Source organism: Anomalospiza imberbis, chromosome 1, assembly GCF_031753505.1.
Source record: "Anomalospiza imberbis isolate Cuckoo-Finch-1a 21T00152 chromosome 1, ASM3175350v1, whole genome shotgun sequence".
In the NCBI taxonomy this organism is placed as follows: Eukaryota; Metazoa; Chordata; class Aves; order Passeriformes; family Viduidae; genus Anomalospiza; species Anomalospiza imberbis.
Genome location: NC_089681.1, coordinates 8,213,644 through 8,230,326, shown reverse-complemented (window position 1 = coordinate 8,230,326; position 16,683 = coordinate 8,213,644). Strand labels below are relative to the sequence as shown.

The 16,683-nt window shown below is 41.3% G+C and overlaps 1 protein-coding gene across 5 annotated transcripts in view; it reads left to right on the top strand.

Moving 5' to 3' along the window:
- CCN4 (cellular communication network factor 4) overlaps positions 1–11,649 on the top strand; it is a 33,231-nt gene extending 21,582 nt beyond the window's left edge. For 3 of the 5 annotated variants that reach the window (XM_068180640.1, XM_068180630.1, XM_068180646.1), the window contains 4 exons: positions 3,988–4,267; positions 8,013–8,270; positions 10,229–10,422; positions 11,279–11,649. In XM_068180640.1, the coding sequence (XP_068036741.1) occupies positions 3,988–4,267; positions 8,013–8,270; positions 10,229–10,422; positions 11,279–11,578 (1,032 nt within the window). In that variant the 3' untranslated portion in view covers positions 11,579–11,649. The remainder of the gene's footprint in view (positions 1–3,987; positions 4,268–8,012; positions 8,271–10,228; positions 10,423–11,278) is intronic. The other 2 variants (XM_068180663.1, XM_068180656.1) reach the window with 2 other exon arrangements.
- Positions 11,650–16,683: the final 5,034 nt, after the last annotated feature.

Here is a 16,683-nt window from a genome sequence, read left to right as displayed (position 1 = left end):
ATGGCTTTATTTAATGGATTGTTTATATTTCATTTTGTCTTTTCATTTTTTGCTTATTTATTGAGCTCCAGATGCTGTGTTCCCCTGGGAATGTGCTATATCAGGTTAGTGTGAGAAACTCTGGGAATGTGCATGAGTCTCCTGGCGTGTCTTTAAAATAATTTTGGATAATGGGTATACTTAGGGTGGTTCTTGGAACTGGAGTTGACTCTACAGGCATTTCTGCTTGTGCTGTCTCAACAGTTCAGCCAGTAGGTGGAACCAGGGGAAAGCAGATGTGTGTTATGTACAAATGCTCAGCCCTTCCCTAGGAGATGCATCCCAAAGTGTCTGCATAAAACTGTGTTTTCAGCTTCAGTGTTCTTGTTTTGAACAGTCAGACTCCAAATCTGGTCTTACTTCTAAACAGTGACAGGATGACGTTGTCAGACCTTGTAGTACAGAGAATGTTTTAATAAAATTTCTCACTAATCATTTTCACTTGTGAGTATGTCAGAGATAGAGAATGGGATAATCCAGATCACATTGTATCCCTCCATCAACAACATCTGGCATTTCCTCAGAAAGACAGTATCAGAAATGTAGGTTAAAACTATTTCTTTAATGTGTTCTACTGTGAGAAATTAAATGTAGTCCACCCAACAACATGTATCCTGCAAAACACAGCTTGGGTAGCTCTGACTGAAATAAAAAGTTCTCCTTTGAGACTAAATTGCCACCAAGGAGAAAACAGTGGAAGCTGATAAAGTGCTAAGGTTTCTGCTGCTATGGAACCACCTCTCCAGCTCTCTTGGCAGCCAAAACAATCCAATTTAGAAGTCACCATCCTGTCTATAAACATTTCCCATCAATAAACTGGAAGGGAAGAACAGGGATAGCTTCTCCCTACCTTCACCCAGCTGATGAGAAAAATACTTGACAGAAAAGGGTTTTAAGAGTAAGGTCTTGCAGCACTGAAACAGTGAAATCAATACACATGAATATATTTTTAAACATCTGTAAAACTGGAAGCAAAGAGGTATATTGGGATGCTTTGCTGCTTTAAAGCAAAGGTAGAGGCTTCTCATGTATTATGTAAAAATGCTGCAATAAGTCTGCCTAGCTTGTAGTTTGGGCTATATACACTGGTTTCAACACCATAGTTTGGTTCTTCCAGTTTTCAAAACTAAAACATAATTGCAGTATTTTTCAACAGATTGAAAATATATGTTGCCAGCAGGAAGAATGTGCTGCTGAAATGCTGCTATCCATTTCATATCTTGAAACTTGGTAGTAAAACTCCCAGCTATTAAAAATACTGAGTTTGTGGCTATGGCAGACAGTGGGTAATTTTTTTTTTTTTATTTTCTGCTTCTCTTCTCTTGAATGTGAAGACAGAAATTAGCTGGGAATTGTTGCTAGCAATCTGCTCTGCAGATGCAAAAAGAAAGTAATTTTGGAGCTTGCCAAGCATAAATCAGGAGTGACTTTAATAGAGAATTATCAGGCATAGCAGGGTGAGAAAGGCTTCATCTTGTTTTAATGAGGATGGGCTTGTATCTCCAGAAGCAGAAAAATTAGAACTCATGAATAATTTTGGTGGAATATTTTCTCCTTGGCACCCAAGATAACAAATCTGCAGACTCCAAGATTAAAGAATAATTAAATGAAACAGGTTAATTACCAGTACTTCAGAAAATTAATTTCCTAACAGGCATATTCTTTTATCTTTCTGATATTTTAAAATAAGCTTGTCAAATCCCCACTACTGTGACTTTTCATTTTTTCTTTGCTATTTTCTCTTTCTTAATCTGAAATCTTATTTCAGATTTCTTACAAAATCATTGTCCTCCTCTGCATTATATTGACCCTAAATACATGAGTCCTGAAACCATCAATTACATGGGTGGATTTTTTTGTTCGTTTGTTTGGTGTTTTTTTCTAGTGAAGGATGGCCATTGGGGAAGGCTCTTACAGTGTGATTTCCTGTTGATAGTACTTGTGGAAAACATTAGTCATGACGATTTAACTGACATACTCATTAAAATGGAAGGGTCTATTTTCTAAAATGTTTTGGGACATTGAAGCAGTAGGGCTGAGTGACTTTTCCAAAGAGACTTAGGTATTCCAGTGATGACAGCTGACCATGGAAATGGGAAATCAAATACTTTTATACATCTACAGAATGGTTTTTCCCTCAGTGAAGACTGTCCACACTGATTATCTGAAGATGCTCATGTGCACTATCCATCCAGTGGACTCAGCCACACCACTGGACAATTCAGCCAGCACATCTAAGACCCACAACAGTTCCTCACTGTAAGGACACTGGAAAGGCTTCCCTGGCCAGCTCAGGTGTCAGACATAGAGGAAGGGCTGTTGAATAATTTACTCTAAACTCTCGTCTCTCACAAGCCACCAAATGTCTCCCAGCTATTCTGTGTTTTACAAGAATTCAGCCTCAGCCCTTCACGTATTAGCTAAACCACATGAGCATGAGGAGCTCCTCTTTGCTACGTGTGCTGGCTCACAGACATGTTCATATCTGCACAGGGAGAAGCTGCTTGCTCATGCTGACAATAGAAACAAGGGACAGTGAAGGGATTTACTTACAGGGTTGGGCTGTGGCAATGAGCTCTCTGAATAGCTGTGTGGCTTTTGTCTGTACATCTGGATCTGATTATTAAGCACTTTTTTAAATGATCAGCAACAAAGTAAATAGGTTTATTGCACTTGAGGAGGCCTCTCTTCTCAAGTGGCAAATGATTGCACCTACTCAAATGATTGTGAGTGGAATGAAAAATCCTAGATTAAAAGGGTCAGGGCTTTTCATCAATCTGAATGTTCCTCTTTTAACAACTCTGACAGCTTCAAGGAGCCTTAAAGTGGGAGTAAATGATATTGGTATGTTTTAGTTTAAACAAGAGTTTAAAGGTGTTTTTAAGCCTACTTTAGGGCCAAGTGTTTGTAAAGGGGGCCTTAATGGAATTGGGAATTATGCCCAGAGCAAACACATTGTCTATTTGGCAGTGATTAGCAATGTGTTCATAATTTAGTGTTCTAAATATAGGATAACCAGTTTCCAAGATATTTAAATACACCTTCAGATACAGCAGTAGCAGGCTTAGAAATGTAATTTAATAAAATCTGAGCATGCTAACAAAGAAACTGTAAAATACAGTAAAGGGACTTTGCAGAGATATCCTGATGGGTAGCTCACTAGCTGTGGGGTCTTTTCCCACAAACTCTTGGGTGAGGCATTTTTTTCATGGAGAGTTTTTGGAAAGCCTTTTGTTGGAGACATCTCAAACTGCAAAGAGAAAAAAACACTGGGTATATAAAGTACAGTACAGGGAAAGGAGCAATGGAGGGAATTGCCTTAGCAATTTCTAGAGTCTGACTTTCCTTCTTTGAAGTTTTTAGGGTTACACACTTATTTTTTGCAGCACTAGAAAGGGCTTCTAGACCACATGTGCCCCAGCAGCTCCTTCTGCTGTTGACACCATGTGAATAACTCCATTTGTTTCTATGCCTGAGATACTGAGCCCTGCTTGGTCCACATGTACAGCACAGGTTTTCTTTGCAGTGATCCCCTTAGAAAAATGAAATCTTTGCTTTGTCACTTGCCCATTTTGCACCCTTCCTGCACCACAAGCATGGCTGGTGCTGTTAAATGTCATCCAGAATTTGTTGTCTAGGCATTTGAGAGCTCAGAATGCAATGAGCCTCTACCTTCCTTGGGTTTTGATATGAACTACGGCATCCCAGTACTCCATGATCTCAGTAATAGTGACCTGGAATAGCATCACTGTGTTACATGAAATTCCTTTCCTACCTTGATTAACCTTGAGCAGTTTTTTTATCTGATTATCAAATTTTGAATTGACTTGCTGGTTTGTTGAAGTTTTTTTTTTTTTTTACTCATGAGACCTGAGGGGATTTTAACTGAAGTGCAAGCAGCACATGTTTCTCTGTAACGCTCTCCAAGCTGTGTTTCTTTGTTTGCAGGCCACTGGCCAGACCTCCCTCACCATGACCAGCACTGTCCCAGCCACGACAGAGACCTACACACGGACTCAATACTGCAGGTGGCCCTGCGAGTGCCCCAAGTCCCCACCCCGGTGCGCGGTTGGCGTCAGCCTGGTCACAGACGGCTGTGACTGCTGCAAGACATGCGCCAAGCAGCGAGGAGAGAGCTGCACGGAGGCCGACACCTGTGACTTCCACAGGGGCTTGTACTGTGACTACAGTGGAGACAGACCTAGGTACGAAATAGGAGTATGTGCACGTAAGTGATGTACATATATTTTTGACTTAGATATATGCTGGCAGCTCCTGTCAGTCTGAGCAGGGGTTGAGATTTATCTCATTTTAGATACCTGGCTTCATGCTTATCAGCTCCTCCGTGCATCATCTTCCATTCCCTTGTAGCTGTCTTTGTTCTTAGGGCAGTTGGCTGGATGAGAAATGACATCTGAATTCCTGCCTTTTGATTTGGCTGCAGCCAAGAGCAAAGACCAACCAGCATTTGCGTAAATAGATTATTCTGTACTCCCTGTACTGGGAGGAGGTGCTGTAGTAGGTTGGGGATGAAGGAAGGATAGGCAGGCAGCTGTATTTAAAGACAAGCAATATGGGCCCCTACATGAAAACCATGACATTAAGGAGACACTTCTGGCTAATTCCCCATAGTGGATACCTCAGAAGGATAGCACATGGTCTGTAGAATACCCTGTCAAGATGGCCAGGAATGAATCATTGCCTATCAGAGCTTGTCAGCTACAAATTGAGGTTTGAGCCCTAATTTTACAATGGTTACAATCACATTAGCTGTTAATGAGGAAGAAGGATTTCTTCCCATCTCTGATAGCAAACTCTTGGTTCTGTGACACTGGAATGTTTTTCAAGAATAAGCACAAAAGAGAAATTAGGCAAGTTTTATGTATTAAGAGTATATCCACTTGTTCTGAGTTTCAGAACATGAGTGGACTCTGATCCTCCCATAAAAGTCATAAATTATTGAAAATTATTACTCTAGGAATGATTAAAAGCTAAAGGATCATCAGCACATCCACACATATTGCTGATCGGAAAGGCTGCTTTTAGTAAGTTATTAGAACATATGGTCATGGCTTTAGGTTCATAAACAGGAAAAAACCATTCAAATGGAGGGGCTTCTGGACTGGAACATGAAAACAAGTGATTTAAGAGAAAATGTAAAGGTGAAAGGAAACCTGGAGGAGAGCTGACTGTGAGACGGAGTGATAGAATAACTGATCCACAGAAGAGGAAAAAGCTCGCAAACTGTGGACTTCAATAAACTTAGAATATGAGCAGAGGTTACACAAGGGACAGGTTTGAGGAGTTAAGAGGTTCAGGGTAAGATGGCAGATTCTCACAGAAGTGATACTAGGCATTGCTCTTCCTCAGCAGAAGGGTGGGAAGTCTAGTAAGAAATGACCTTGGATTTGCAGTGGCTCAGGCACAAACAAACAAACAAAAAAAAAAAAAAAAAAAAAAAAAAAAACACAACAACAAAAAAAGTGTGGTCTAACCAGATTTTTTGTAGGATACAGGCAAAATAACAACAAGAGAAGTTAGGTGCTTAGAGCTGTAAGCCTAAACAGTGATTTTCAAGATTAGAAAAGATTAAGGTTAATAAAAGAGGATATGAGATCATTTAAATGTATTGTCTGGAGTGTGTGTAGAACATTCATGAGAGGTCTGCAAGAGCAGGTTAGACAAACATTGTCAAGAATGACATCGTTACAGCTGGCCCTGTGCTGGGAGAGGAAAACAGGCTGGATGTTGTCTCAAAGCTATCAGGCTTCCTAGGCCTCTTTAAAGGCCCTCATGTTGCTTTGCATTTGTTTATTTATTTCAGTGGTTGTTTTCTTAGTTGGATATACTTTAGTTTTTGAAGTCCCCCCACACACCACAGGCACTTGGTGTGCCAGTGGCAGCAGCACTTGCAGAAGGAAGACTGACCCCCAGCTTCTCCAGCGAGCTCTGGAGGGATTCCCAGGCTGCGCTTTCACTTCCCTACTACCATGACAATATGTGACATTTATGGTTATGTGGCATTTATGGTTATTTGGTGAGTAGCATTACGGTGTGCACAGGTGAAGGGAACCAGAGGAAGGTCTTTCCATGGTTAGGATGCAAGGCAGATTGTCTCTGGCTGCCAGAGAAACCTGTTACCTTTCCCTCGTTTTCAGCACCCAGGGAAGGGTACAGGATAGGGTCTGCTGATGTGTTCTTTTTGTACCTGGGCCACATAGAGGCTGCATCACCCAGCTCTGAGCTGTATCACCAGCATCTTCTGTCCTGACCTGGTGACTGAAAGCTCCTGTGAGTGGGAATCCTGTGCTGGGTGTTGAGGACTAACTGTTGTGAGGAATTGGATTTGTATATGGATGCTTTTGGCTAGATCTAGAGAATCCAGGGTATGAAGGGCTACAGAAACAATATAATTTATGGAAACTAAAGACCCTGAAAGAGTTAGGAATATGTGTTGAGAAAGGGAGTGAGGTCAAACTGGGGGAAATTCAGGCTGTATCTGGACTGCCATGATGAGGTGTGCCCCAGGATCTAATCTCACAGACATCAAATAGGAACCTGGTGGGAGTCACTGCAGCTCTCCTTTTGTTGTTGGCTTTTCTCTACAGCAAAGCAGAGGCAGCAGGTGCTGAGCACAGGCCCAGGGGGTGAGACAGCTCTTGTGCATGTGGGGCAGGGAATAGGGATGTGCCTCCAAATTGCTTTATTTTGATGCAGACTCAGTGAGGTTCTTCATGAAGACATACAACAGCCCCTTTGTCTGTATTTGGGGATGTTCTCATGGTGATCCTCTTGGTTTATGAGACCTGCAGGAGACTAAATTAACATAATCCAGGAGAAATATGCTCGTAGGAGAACAGGAGATACAGCATCTTTTGAACTGCCATAATGTGTGTGCATACTTAGAAGTCTCTCTGAATTCTCAAGCCCAGCTCCAGCACTGAGTAATTGCCCTTTCAGTACAAAGACTTAAGCATTACAAAAATTGGAGCTGAGCATGAGCTGGAGATCTAGATCTGTGCTTGAAATTCCAAGAGCTCTCATTTTTGTGCAGAAGGTATTTGTGCTTGATGTTTTCATTCAGCTCATTCTAAAAATAGGAAGCCTTTTCAGAATTTTAATCCAGCATTTCAGTTTGTGTTTTCCTGAAGCAGCTCCATTTCTGACCAGACTCAAAACAAAAGCGACACAACCAGTGCGTGAGCAGTGCCTCCATGTGACTAAACAAGAGACTAGAGTTTGAATTTTCCATTGAAAGCCACTGCTTCCAAATAAGTGTCTATAATTTGAAACAAAAATGCTGCTCTATGATTCTTGTTCATGAACAATCAAAAGGCTTGACTTTTTAAAGTGATTTTATATAAAAAAAATTATACATCAAATATTTATTTTCATGGCTTTATAACGTGTACTTAATTTTCCAAGAAAACTGCTCTGTGATAACCTGGGTAAGATCCAATTTCCTAAATATAGGAATCCAGTGCCATTTAAGTGCTCCATTTGCTCCCTTGTTTGTTCTCGCCTTTTGCTTCAGATATACACAGGTGTTGTGAACAGTTGTGTCATATGTGCGACTCCATGAAGTCCCCTCAAATGTCTCTGAAAGCCTCAAATTTCACTAAATATCTTTTTTAATTACTTTGATTTCTTCCCCTGTGGGTAATTCCTACCACCATGCTATTAAATGATTTTGGTTTTTTTAAGTAAGAATTTGTGGATAAAACTTGTTTTATTTTCTAACTTATTTTTCCATTGAAGCATTAAAAGTTTCTCTTTTTTTTGCTGTGATTTAGAATGGAAACAGTTTCCTAGAGGATGTGACTACACATGGTGCAGCATCAGGCTGAACACGTGGCTCTGCAGCACTGCCAGCCCAGGGATCAGCTTGGTAAAGGAGCACATCGGAGCTGTTTGTTGCCAGCATTATTTTAATGGTGCTCTGTGTGTTTTTCTCTCTTTTCCTTTCTTTTCAGAGATTGTTGGTGTAGGATGTGTCCTCAATGGAGTCAGGTATAAGAATGGGGAGACATTTCAGCCCAACTGCAAATACAACTGCACGTGCATTAATGGGGCTGTGGGCTGTGTTCCCATGTGCACAAACTCACGTCCTCCACTTGTCTGGTGCCCAAATCCAAAGCTGATTAAGATGGCAGGGAAGTGCTGTGAGCAGTGGGTTTGTGATGACTCCAGGAAAATCAGGAAGACATCTCCGCGCCACATCTCCTCTGCAGGTATGGCAGGAATGAAGTAGATCTCTCCTTTGCCGAGGCAGATGTCTCCTTCGCCATCTGGCAGAGTCTACAAGCAAAGTATCAGTTTGTACTGCCAGACCTGGCAGGTGTCTAACCTTTGTGAGGGAGACACAGCCTCCCACACAGCATGTGCTGAAGGACAGCACAGGCAAACACCAGTGGAACTCACTAACAGCAATATGGATTTGGATGCCCCATCCCTGGTAGTGTTCAAGGCCAGGCTGGATGGAGCCCTAAACAACCTGATCTACTGTGTGCTAACCCTGGCCATGGCAGGGGAGTTCATTGAGATGATCTTTAAGGTCCTTTCTAACACAAACCATTTCACAATTCTATAAATATGATATTCATCAAACATGCTTGTACAATCATTCTGGAATTCTGTGTGCCAAAGCCCCCTTTGAAGGACACGTCTGCTGGAACTTTGAAGATATCAAAATTCCATTTTAATACTTCATTTTCATTTTTTTTTCCTCAGTCTGGACTCTCTGGGAAAGAGAATGGACTCAGTTTAATTTGGGACTGAGGCTTTCTGTCCAGGTTATATTGCTATTGTAGTGCAATTTTAAAGCCCCTGTATATTAGGATAGGACTTAGGAGTCTCAAACTTACACAACACCTTGAAGGCAGTTATTGTGTGGAAATTTTACTGTGAGTTGGGCTAAGTCGTCTTTGTGGTGATACCACTTTTCATCAATTCTGAACTGATGGCATCATTAAGCATTCTGTCCTCACACTCACATTTATAGTAATGATCATGTAACCCACTGAACAGAGGTGGTATCATTTGCCTCAAACATGGTCCCAAATGCTTAAGATGGATTCAACTTACCATATGTCTTAAATTTATTGTCAAAATGCCCTGTGACACACTGTAGTGACATTAGCCACATTAGCTCCATGTTTTGGGCGATCTCACAAAAGTAGAGCTCAAGGAGAGATAGAATTGTTGTAAACAAAGATTTTGGCTCCTTGGTGGTAAGAGCTTTTTCTAAAACCTTGGTCTTTTGTTGCACAAAAAAACCCCTTGGTCTTCATTTGTGAGTTAAAACCACTAGAGTTTAGCTCTCACTTCTCTGTTCCTGATAGCTCTAGAATGTGGGGTGGATCCAAATTCAAAATATCTACTACTGAAACTGGCCTTATGTCCTTATGGCCTGTGTCCCAAAATGGGCAGAACATAGCTTTGCTTTCCTGACTTTTCTCCTGAAAGGAGAAGTCTTATAGAAGTCAGAGTAGCATTCATTACTTTTAATATAATAATCAATATAATAATAAATATAACAGCGAGCAAGCTCAATGCAGCAGTTGGTATCAGAGTTTTGCCTGTGGACTGTCCTGTGAGCTGTCAAGGAGTAGGGACTTTGGCTGAGGCTGGGACAGAACCATAACTGGGGTTGTTGGCTGCTTTCAAAACAGAGCCCACCCTTTCTTCAGATGGCTGCTGAGCTCTCTGAGAGCTATTGAAGCTGTTCTTCCTCCCAGTGAAAGGCTGTGGCTGCTTCCCAAGCCCTCTGCCATCCAGCAGAGACTGTTGACCACTTTCTGCTATGGGGAACCAACTGAATGGGCTCAGAAATAAACCTTCATGGTGAGATTAGATCTCATCCCCTTTCTCCACCCGCTGGCTCAGGCTTCTGTAATTGTTTATATTGTGGCAGCACCTGGGGGTCCCAGACAAGGACCCCCTTGTGTGAGGCTGCGAAGGAGAATAAAGGAATGAGCCCTGGCCCCGAGCGCTTGCAGCGATGGAGAGTCTGACACAAGTAGGTCAGCATAAAGGGGGTGGGATGAGGGAGTTCACAGGAATGCTGAGCCACTTCGCTGTGGTTTAATTATTTGGGTTAGTGGCCTGAATGTGCAATGAGCTGGGCAGAGGGTGTTTAATATGTAAAGCTGCCCGGGCTGAATAATGTGGGGTTAATCTGTGTCGGCAGCATACGAGGGAGAGGACGAAGCCTGGCAGAAGAACTGCATTGTGCACACCTCACCCTGGAGTCCCTGCTCGAAGACCTGTGGGCTGGGCATCTCCACCAGGATTTCCAATGACAACGACCAGTGCCGGCTCCTGAAGGAAAGCCGCCTGTGCAACATGAGGCCCTGTGAGGTGGATATAAGCCAGCACATCAAGGTGGGGACTGTTTCTTTGTGCACCCCTCGAGCTGCATGGACACTGAGTCAGCCTTTGTTTGGCAGCGTGCAGGCCTCATGAGGCTGCATTGTACATGGACTTACTGTGCTGCACAGAGTTCCAAAATATGTCCTGCCTGTGTTGGTATGAAAACCTTTCCCTAAGAGTCTCAGCTCCAGCCAAAAGGTCCTTGCAAGGAAAGTCAAGCCAAACCAAGCCTGCTGTGCTTGATGCTGGCTCAGACAGCCGAGTACTCAGATAGCAGAAAAGCAATGCTGCACGTCTGGTCATGGCTATGAACTCCATTGTGCAAGTATCCTACTTGCACATTTTGGTTTCTTATGTCTAAACATGTAAATCTTTCACACTGCCTAGGTCAGGGCTGTAAAATCTTCCTAATCTACAAATCCCTTTAAACATAGGAATCATAGAATAGAATAATAGAATCCTTAAAGTTGGAAAGGATGTCCAAGATCAGTAAGCCCAAGCTTCGACTGAATACCACCATGCTTGATAAACCCAACTGCAAAGTGCCATGTCTATTTGTTTTTTGAATATTTCCAGAGATGTTGACTCTATCACTTCCCTGGGCAGCTTTTTCAAATGCTTAACCACTCTTTCAGTGAAGAAATTTTTCCTGATATCCAATCTGAAGCTCTCATGGCACAATTTGAGGCCATTTCTCTTTGTCCTATCACTGTTTACCTGGTAGAAGAGGCTGAGCCCCTATCCCCCTGATCTCCCCTTTCTAGCCACAGCCTTTCAGGTAGTTGTAAAGAGCAAGGTGGGTTTTATGTCCTACCTGTATCAGCACTGAATGTTAACCTCTTTGTTTTTATTTTCTTCTCTGATTTAGCCTGGGAAGAAGTGCTTGGCTGTCTACAGGGCAAATGAACCCATGAACTACACCATCTCTGGATGTGTGAGCAAAAGTCCATACAGGCCCAAATACTGTGGTGTCTGCACAGACAACAGGTGCTGCACACCCTACAAGTCCAAGACTATTGAAGTGAGATTCCAGTGCCCAGATGGAACTGAGTTTTCGTGGAAAATTATGTGGATCAATGCTTGTTTTTGCAACCTGAACTGCAGGAACCCCAATGACATCTTTGCTGACTTGGGTCATTACTATGATTACTCTGAAATCGCTAATTAAATTGGCTGAATGCTGGAATTGACCATTTGCTCTGATTTTACAGAGGTTTTAAAATAAAAGGAGAATCTTCATACATTGCCAATGTGCAATTTGGTTTTTTTCCCAAGTTAGGATGTTGATGCCTTGAAAGGCTACCTAGAACAGAGGCTAGACGGTGTTAAAGGAATAAACTATTCATTTAAAGGTATTTATTTAAAGGTCTTTATTAAAAAGGCCTTCAAAGAATACACCCTGGGCAGTACAAAAGTCCAGCCAAGGCTACACCCAAGATGGACAACTGGACATGAGTTTTCACACTTTTATAAGTTTTGGTCCGTTTTCATATTGGGTTAATTGTCCAATTACAGCTTCAGGTTATGAAGTCCCACCCTCCCAGTTTGCTCTCCTCAATTCCCAGTTGTTTGAACTTTTTGTGCCTGAAGCTGCAATGGTGTCCTTGGTTCTCAGGCTGGAAAATAATTGTTTTGCCTAATGAAACTGTGAGGAGAACTTGCTAAGACTTTATATGAAGTTCAGAGTTCTACACTAATTCAGTACAGAATCTGGAAAATATGAAAGCTAAAACTTAAGGCATCAATGTTAAATATCTTTGTTTTGTCACACTGTTTTCGAAGAGGCCTTGAACAAACAAGATTTTTAACTCTAATAGATCTTCATCCATTAACAGAAGCCAGAAATTCCTTTATGAACTGATGCTGGGGCTTAAATGACAGTTCTGTCATTTACTAAGCCAGCAGTTTAATTGCCCATAGAAAAGGACAGTACACTAGTATGACAGCAAAAGTATGGCTGTCATTAGCTTAGACATGAGATTCAGACATCCTTACTGTCATTTCTTGAATGTTATTGTCTAAGCTGGAAAACTGACATACATGTTTTATATTCAACATTAGACACCAGGATTTGATGGTTTTGCAGCTAAAGTCTAACATCTGTCACACTGAAATCAGTCCTAGAATCACCCCTCTGTTATTCTCAGTCAGATTCTACTGCATGGTGAGTTTAATGGGAAAAGCCTAGAACCAACACCAACAAAAAAAAAAAAAAAAAAAAAAAACCAAAAAAAAAAAAAAAAACCACAAAAAAAAACCTGTCATTACCTTTCCAGGTAAGAAATTTATCATCACTGAAGGATGTTAGAGCCAGTTTTTCTCCAATAAATTTTTAGTACAGCAGCCATGCCCCATGGCATGTTTGCTGTTGCTTCACTTGGGAGAGCAGAATTGTGTTTCTGCATGAACAAGAGAACTGTAGTACCCACTTCAAAAATCCCTGGTGGCACAGTAGAACTGCTGAGTGACACATGATCTGGAAATCTGACCAGTACAGGGCTGAACTTGAGATGGTGCCGTTATTTTGCTTTACCTTCAGCAGGCAAATTGTCTGTCTTCATCTTGATAACCCAGCAGAAGCTTGATTAGTTTCTGGTACACATAAATTTTTCTGGCTATGATTAATTAAAAGTTCTTGTGAGTGGCCTGAAAATAATACCATGCCTATATAAAAACATTTAGGAAAAATGCTGTATATCTTCAAAAGCTGTTAACAACAATAGCATCTTAATTTGTATATAAGGATTTGGCCCATATATTCTTTATAGACCTAGGTCATTCCTGAATTTAAAGCTTTATTACTTTTTTGAAACTTCCAAAAATCTCTAGTGGCAGAAAGGAAGGGTGATCCCTGCCCACATGTTCCAGTGCAGGTGCAAAGCCCCTCTTCCCTTTGTTTCTCTGGTGGTAAGGAACCCGAGGCCACCACATTTTGCAAGATTCAACCTCATGACTGCCTTGGCCTGGATGATGTGACAGCAGAATTCATACCTGACCTGTTTGCCTCCAGTCAAGGATGACCTCACCACTTGCAAGAATGAGAATTTTATATTGCAAACTCCATCCCTTTGTTAAAAAAAGTTCCATGTGAACATATGAAAAAGAGGCCATGGCCAAGAATTTGACAATGTATTCCAAAAGGGAAAATGGTGTGTATTAAGAAGTTATAGGGAAGACATACTAGAACCTCTTTTTCACTCAGGTCCCCTAAATATGACTTGGAACACTGTGTTCTAATTCTTGCCCATCTTAAAGTGCCATATAGATGCATGTGTGGATACACATGCATGTATATACACATATAAAAATAAATACATGTATACACATTTATATGTAGATGTATACACACCTACAAAATATTATGTGCAGTCATCAATATAAGTATTGTATATACTATTATATATAAAACCTTATGGAAACATGTCCATGAATATATATGTGTATATTTACATATATATATTCCTATGGTGCATAAAAAGCAGTGCATGTATGATGTGTGTTTATAAGTACAGTCAGTGTTTCTCTGTCTTACATGTACACATAAGAAAGCAAGAAAACAGGACCAGATAATGTGTGAAAAACCGTGTCCCTTAACTGGCTTGCTCCGCTTTGCAATTAGTTAATTCTGTAACCACAGCAATCAAATGCTGCAGTGGCTGTTACACAAGGCTTTCACTGAGAGATAAAAGAAGCTATTGAAAGCTAATGCATGACCAGCAGCTCCAGTGCGTGTCAGTTTTTAGTGAACTGAATGCCTGGAAACCACAGATCTTGCACAACGCACCCAAGATGTTTCTGTCTCCAGCCTGGTTTCCTAAGGAAACGGGGTGTATGCAGCCATACTGTTCATTTGTTTGTCTGTCAGGCAGTCCCTTTGTGGGAAATGTCAAACAAAGCAGGCAGAAGTGTAAAGATCTCAGAAGCATTGCAATTCCTGCAGTAAAACATGAATCAGAGCAGGGCAGGGAAGAGGCCGACCACATTGTCCCTGCCAAGCCCATGCACACCTAGCAGGCAGTCACTGCACCCAACATGTCTGCAGTGTGGCCCAACCACCCCAGCAGCAGCACAAAGGGGTTTTAAACAGATTTGCCAGCTGGAAACCAGTAGCCATGGAGGAGGTAGAGCTGAAAGAATCACAGATGGGCAATAGTGGTTATTACACTGCTGTAAAGGAGTTTTGTGGGGACATTGGACACAAATCTGTAGGAAACCATGCACTGTTAGCTCTACTACTGGTTGTCTGTCCAGTGGCTCTGAATGGGAAAAAGCATCCCTTGTAGCCAATTACCTTGATCTGCAGTGCATTTGACTTCCTTTGTTTCAATGGGTGTTTACAAGCAGATTAGACCTAGGACTAAGGCAACAGTCCAGTTTTAGATTCAGTTTGCTGGCTCCCTCTGCACCTCAGCAAATCATGTATCATTTACAAAAGTACTTTTGTGGTTACTGTTTTAATTAATTGAAGGTCTAGATCCCCAAAGGCTTTCATGCATCCAGCCCTTTGCTTCGCTTTTCCTTGGGATTTCAGAGCCAGAGCAAGGCCCTGCTGTTCATTGCCTCTGTTGAGAGTGAAAACTCCTCCAGCAGGAGCTGATGCTCATTGTACATTTGTGCAACGGGCCCAGGTCTCTGCTGGGACTTGAAAGCAATGCCACCATCCAAGGAAGAACAATTATAGCATTGAGGAGATACCAGGATCAGACCCTTCTGCTGCAATGGGCAAGTGAAAGGCTAAAAAAAGGATGAGAGTGACAATTTTGCAATCCACCTAAGCCAAGACCGTTTGACACACATTCAGTTCATGGCGATCATCCTCTTGGTCCTGTAGGCTGGGTCAAGGATGAAGGGTGGGATTTTGAAGGTCTGGTAATGCTGGTATGAAAGCAGGAACGAAGCTTATTAAAATGCCTTTCCACGGAGTGTTGGCTGGAATTTAAAACATCATTTTGGTGTACATGCAACTGGAAACAGGGTGTAGTACAGTTGCCATGTTTTAGATGTGTTCACTAGGGTTGTGCTGTGTATATGCAATATTCCAGGAAAACCACAACATTTAGAAAGACACAGTAAACTAAACTCTGGGATTTTTTTGTCCCAGCTTTCTTGAAGGAAATTTGAAACAGTTTACTAAACTGATAGAGACAGTGTTCTCACTATTTAGACACACATCTCCATACATTTACGTTCTCAAATTGTGATTTTCCAGTTTTAACATTTCTATAGACTTATTTTTGTAAGCTTCATACACTAAAATATATGAAAAATTAATGGGAAAACCAGATTGGTTTGGCAGTCTGAGTTACTCCAGCTATATAACACATTACTTGTTTGTAAAGCATCATGGTGAGGTTTTTTAAGATGGCACGTTGCTGCTGTGGTTTAAAGATATTAAATAAGTGGCAAATGGTTAATGAATCTGTGACTGACACCTCATTTAAAAGTTTAGACAAGCAAATGAAGGTGAAATATATCTATGACTGACATTTCCTTTTCCCATCTTCTTGCCTGGCCAATGTTCAAGTGGACATTTCCAATCTGACAAAGCTGTGAACTGGAGGACACATAAAAGTAAAGAGCCTGCACTGCAATATGGTAAAAAAAGATGGTCTGGGAGCATTTCCTTAATTTTGAATATTTTGGCAGATTGGAAAACCCAGTTGTTTTCAAACTTACATTTCTTTGCTGGTTGTTTCTGGCTCAACATTTGGGTTTTTTTTCTGCAACATTCTTATTGGATTTGGGACAGAGGTCTAGAGTATTTGAGCAAAGTGGAGTGTATTACTCAACCTGCCTAAGCATGTCTTCATTACTGGCTCTCTTGAGAAGTTGCAGGAGTAACCTGTTTGCAAAAGCCATACACACTGAAATTGTTCAAACAAGGTTATTAAAGACATGGGGAAAAGCATTTAAATTAATTACAAAACTCTGGTTTGTATCCCTTCATTTACATACCTCCAGAGCTAACCCCAGTAAGGATTCTACCTTTTAATTCTAGAAAAAAATACCTGTAGTGTTTTCCCACAAATCAAGCTTGCCTTCTAGCCTGAAGAATGTTACTTGCCTTCATAGGAACTTAAACACTTTGAGTGGCCTCCTGTCCTGGATTGAGATGGGCTGGTTGGGCTTGCTTACGGTGAGAAAGCACCTTCTCCTCATTCTCCGCAGGCTTCTCCTCCAGTGTGCCTCTTTTTTTTTTTTTTTTTTTTAATCTTTTCCTCTTTTTAAATTATTTTTCTCTCTTTGTTTTTTTTTTTTGTTTGTTTTTTTTTT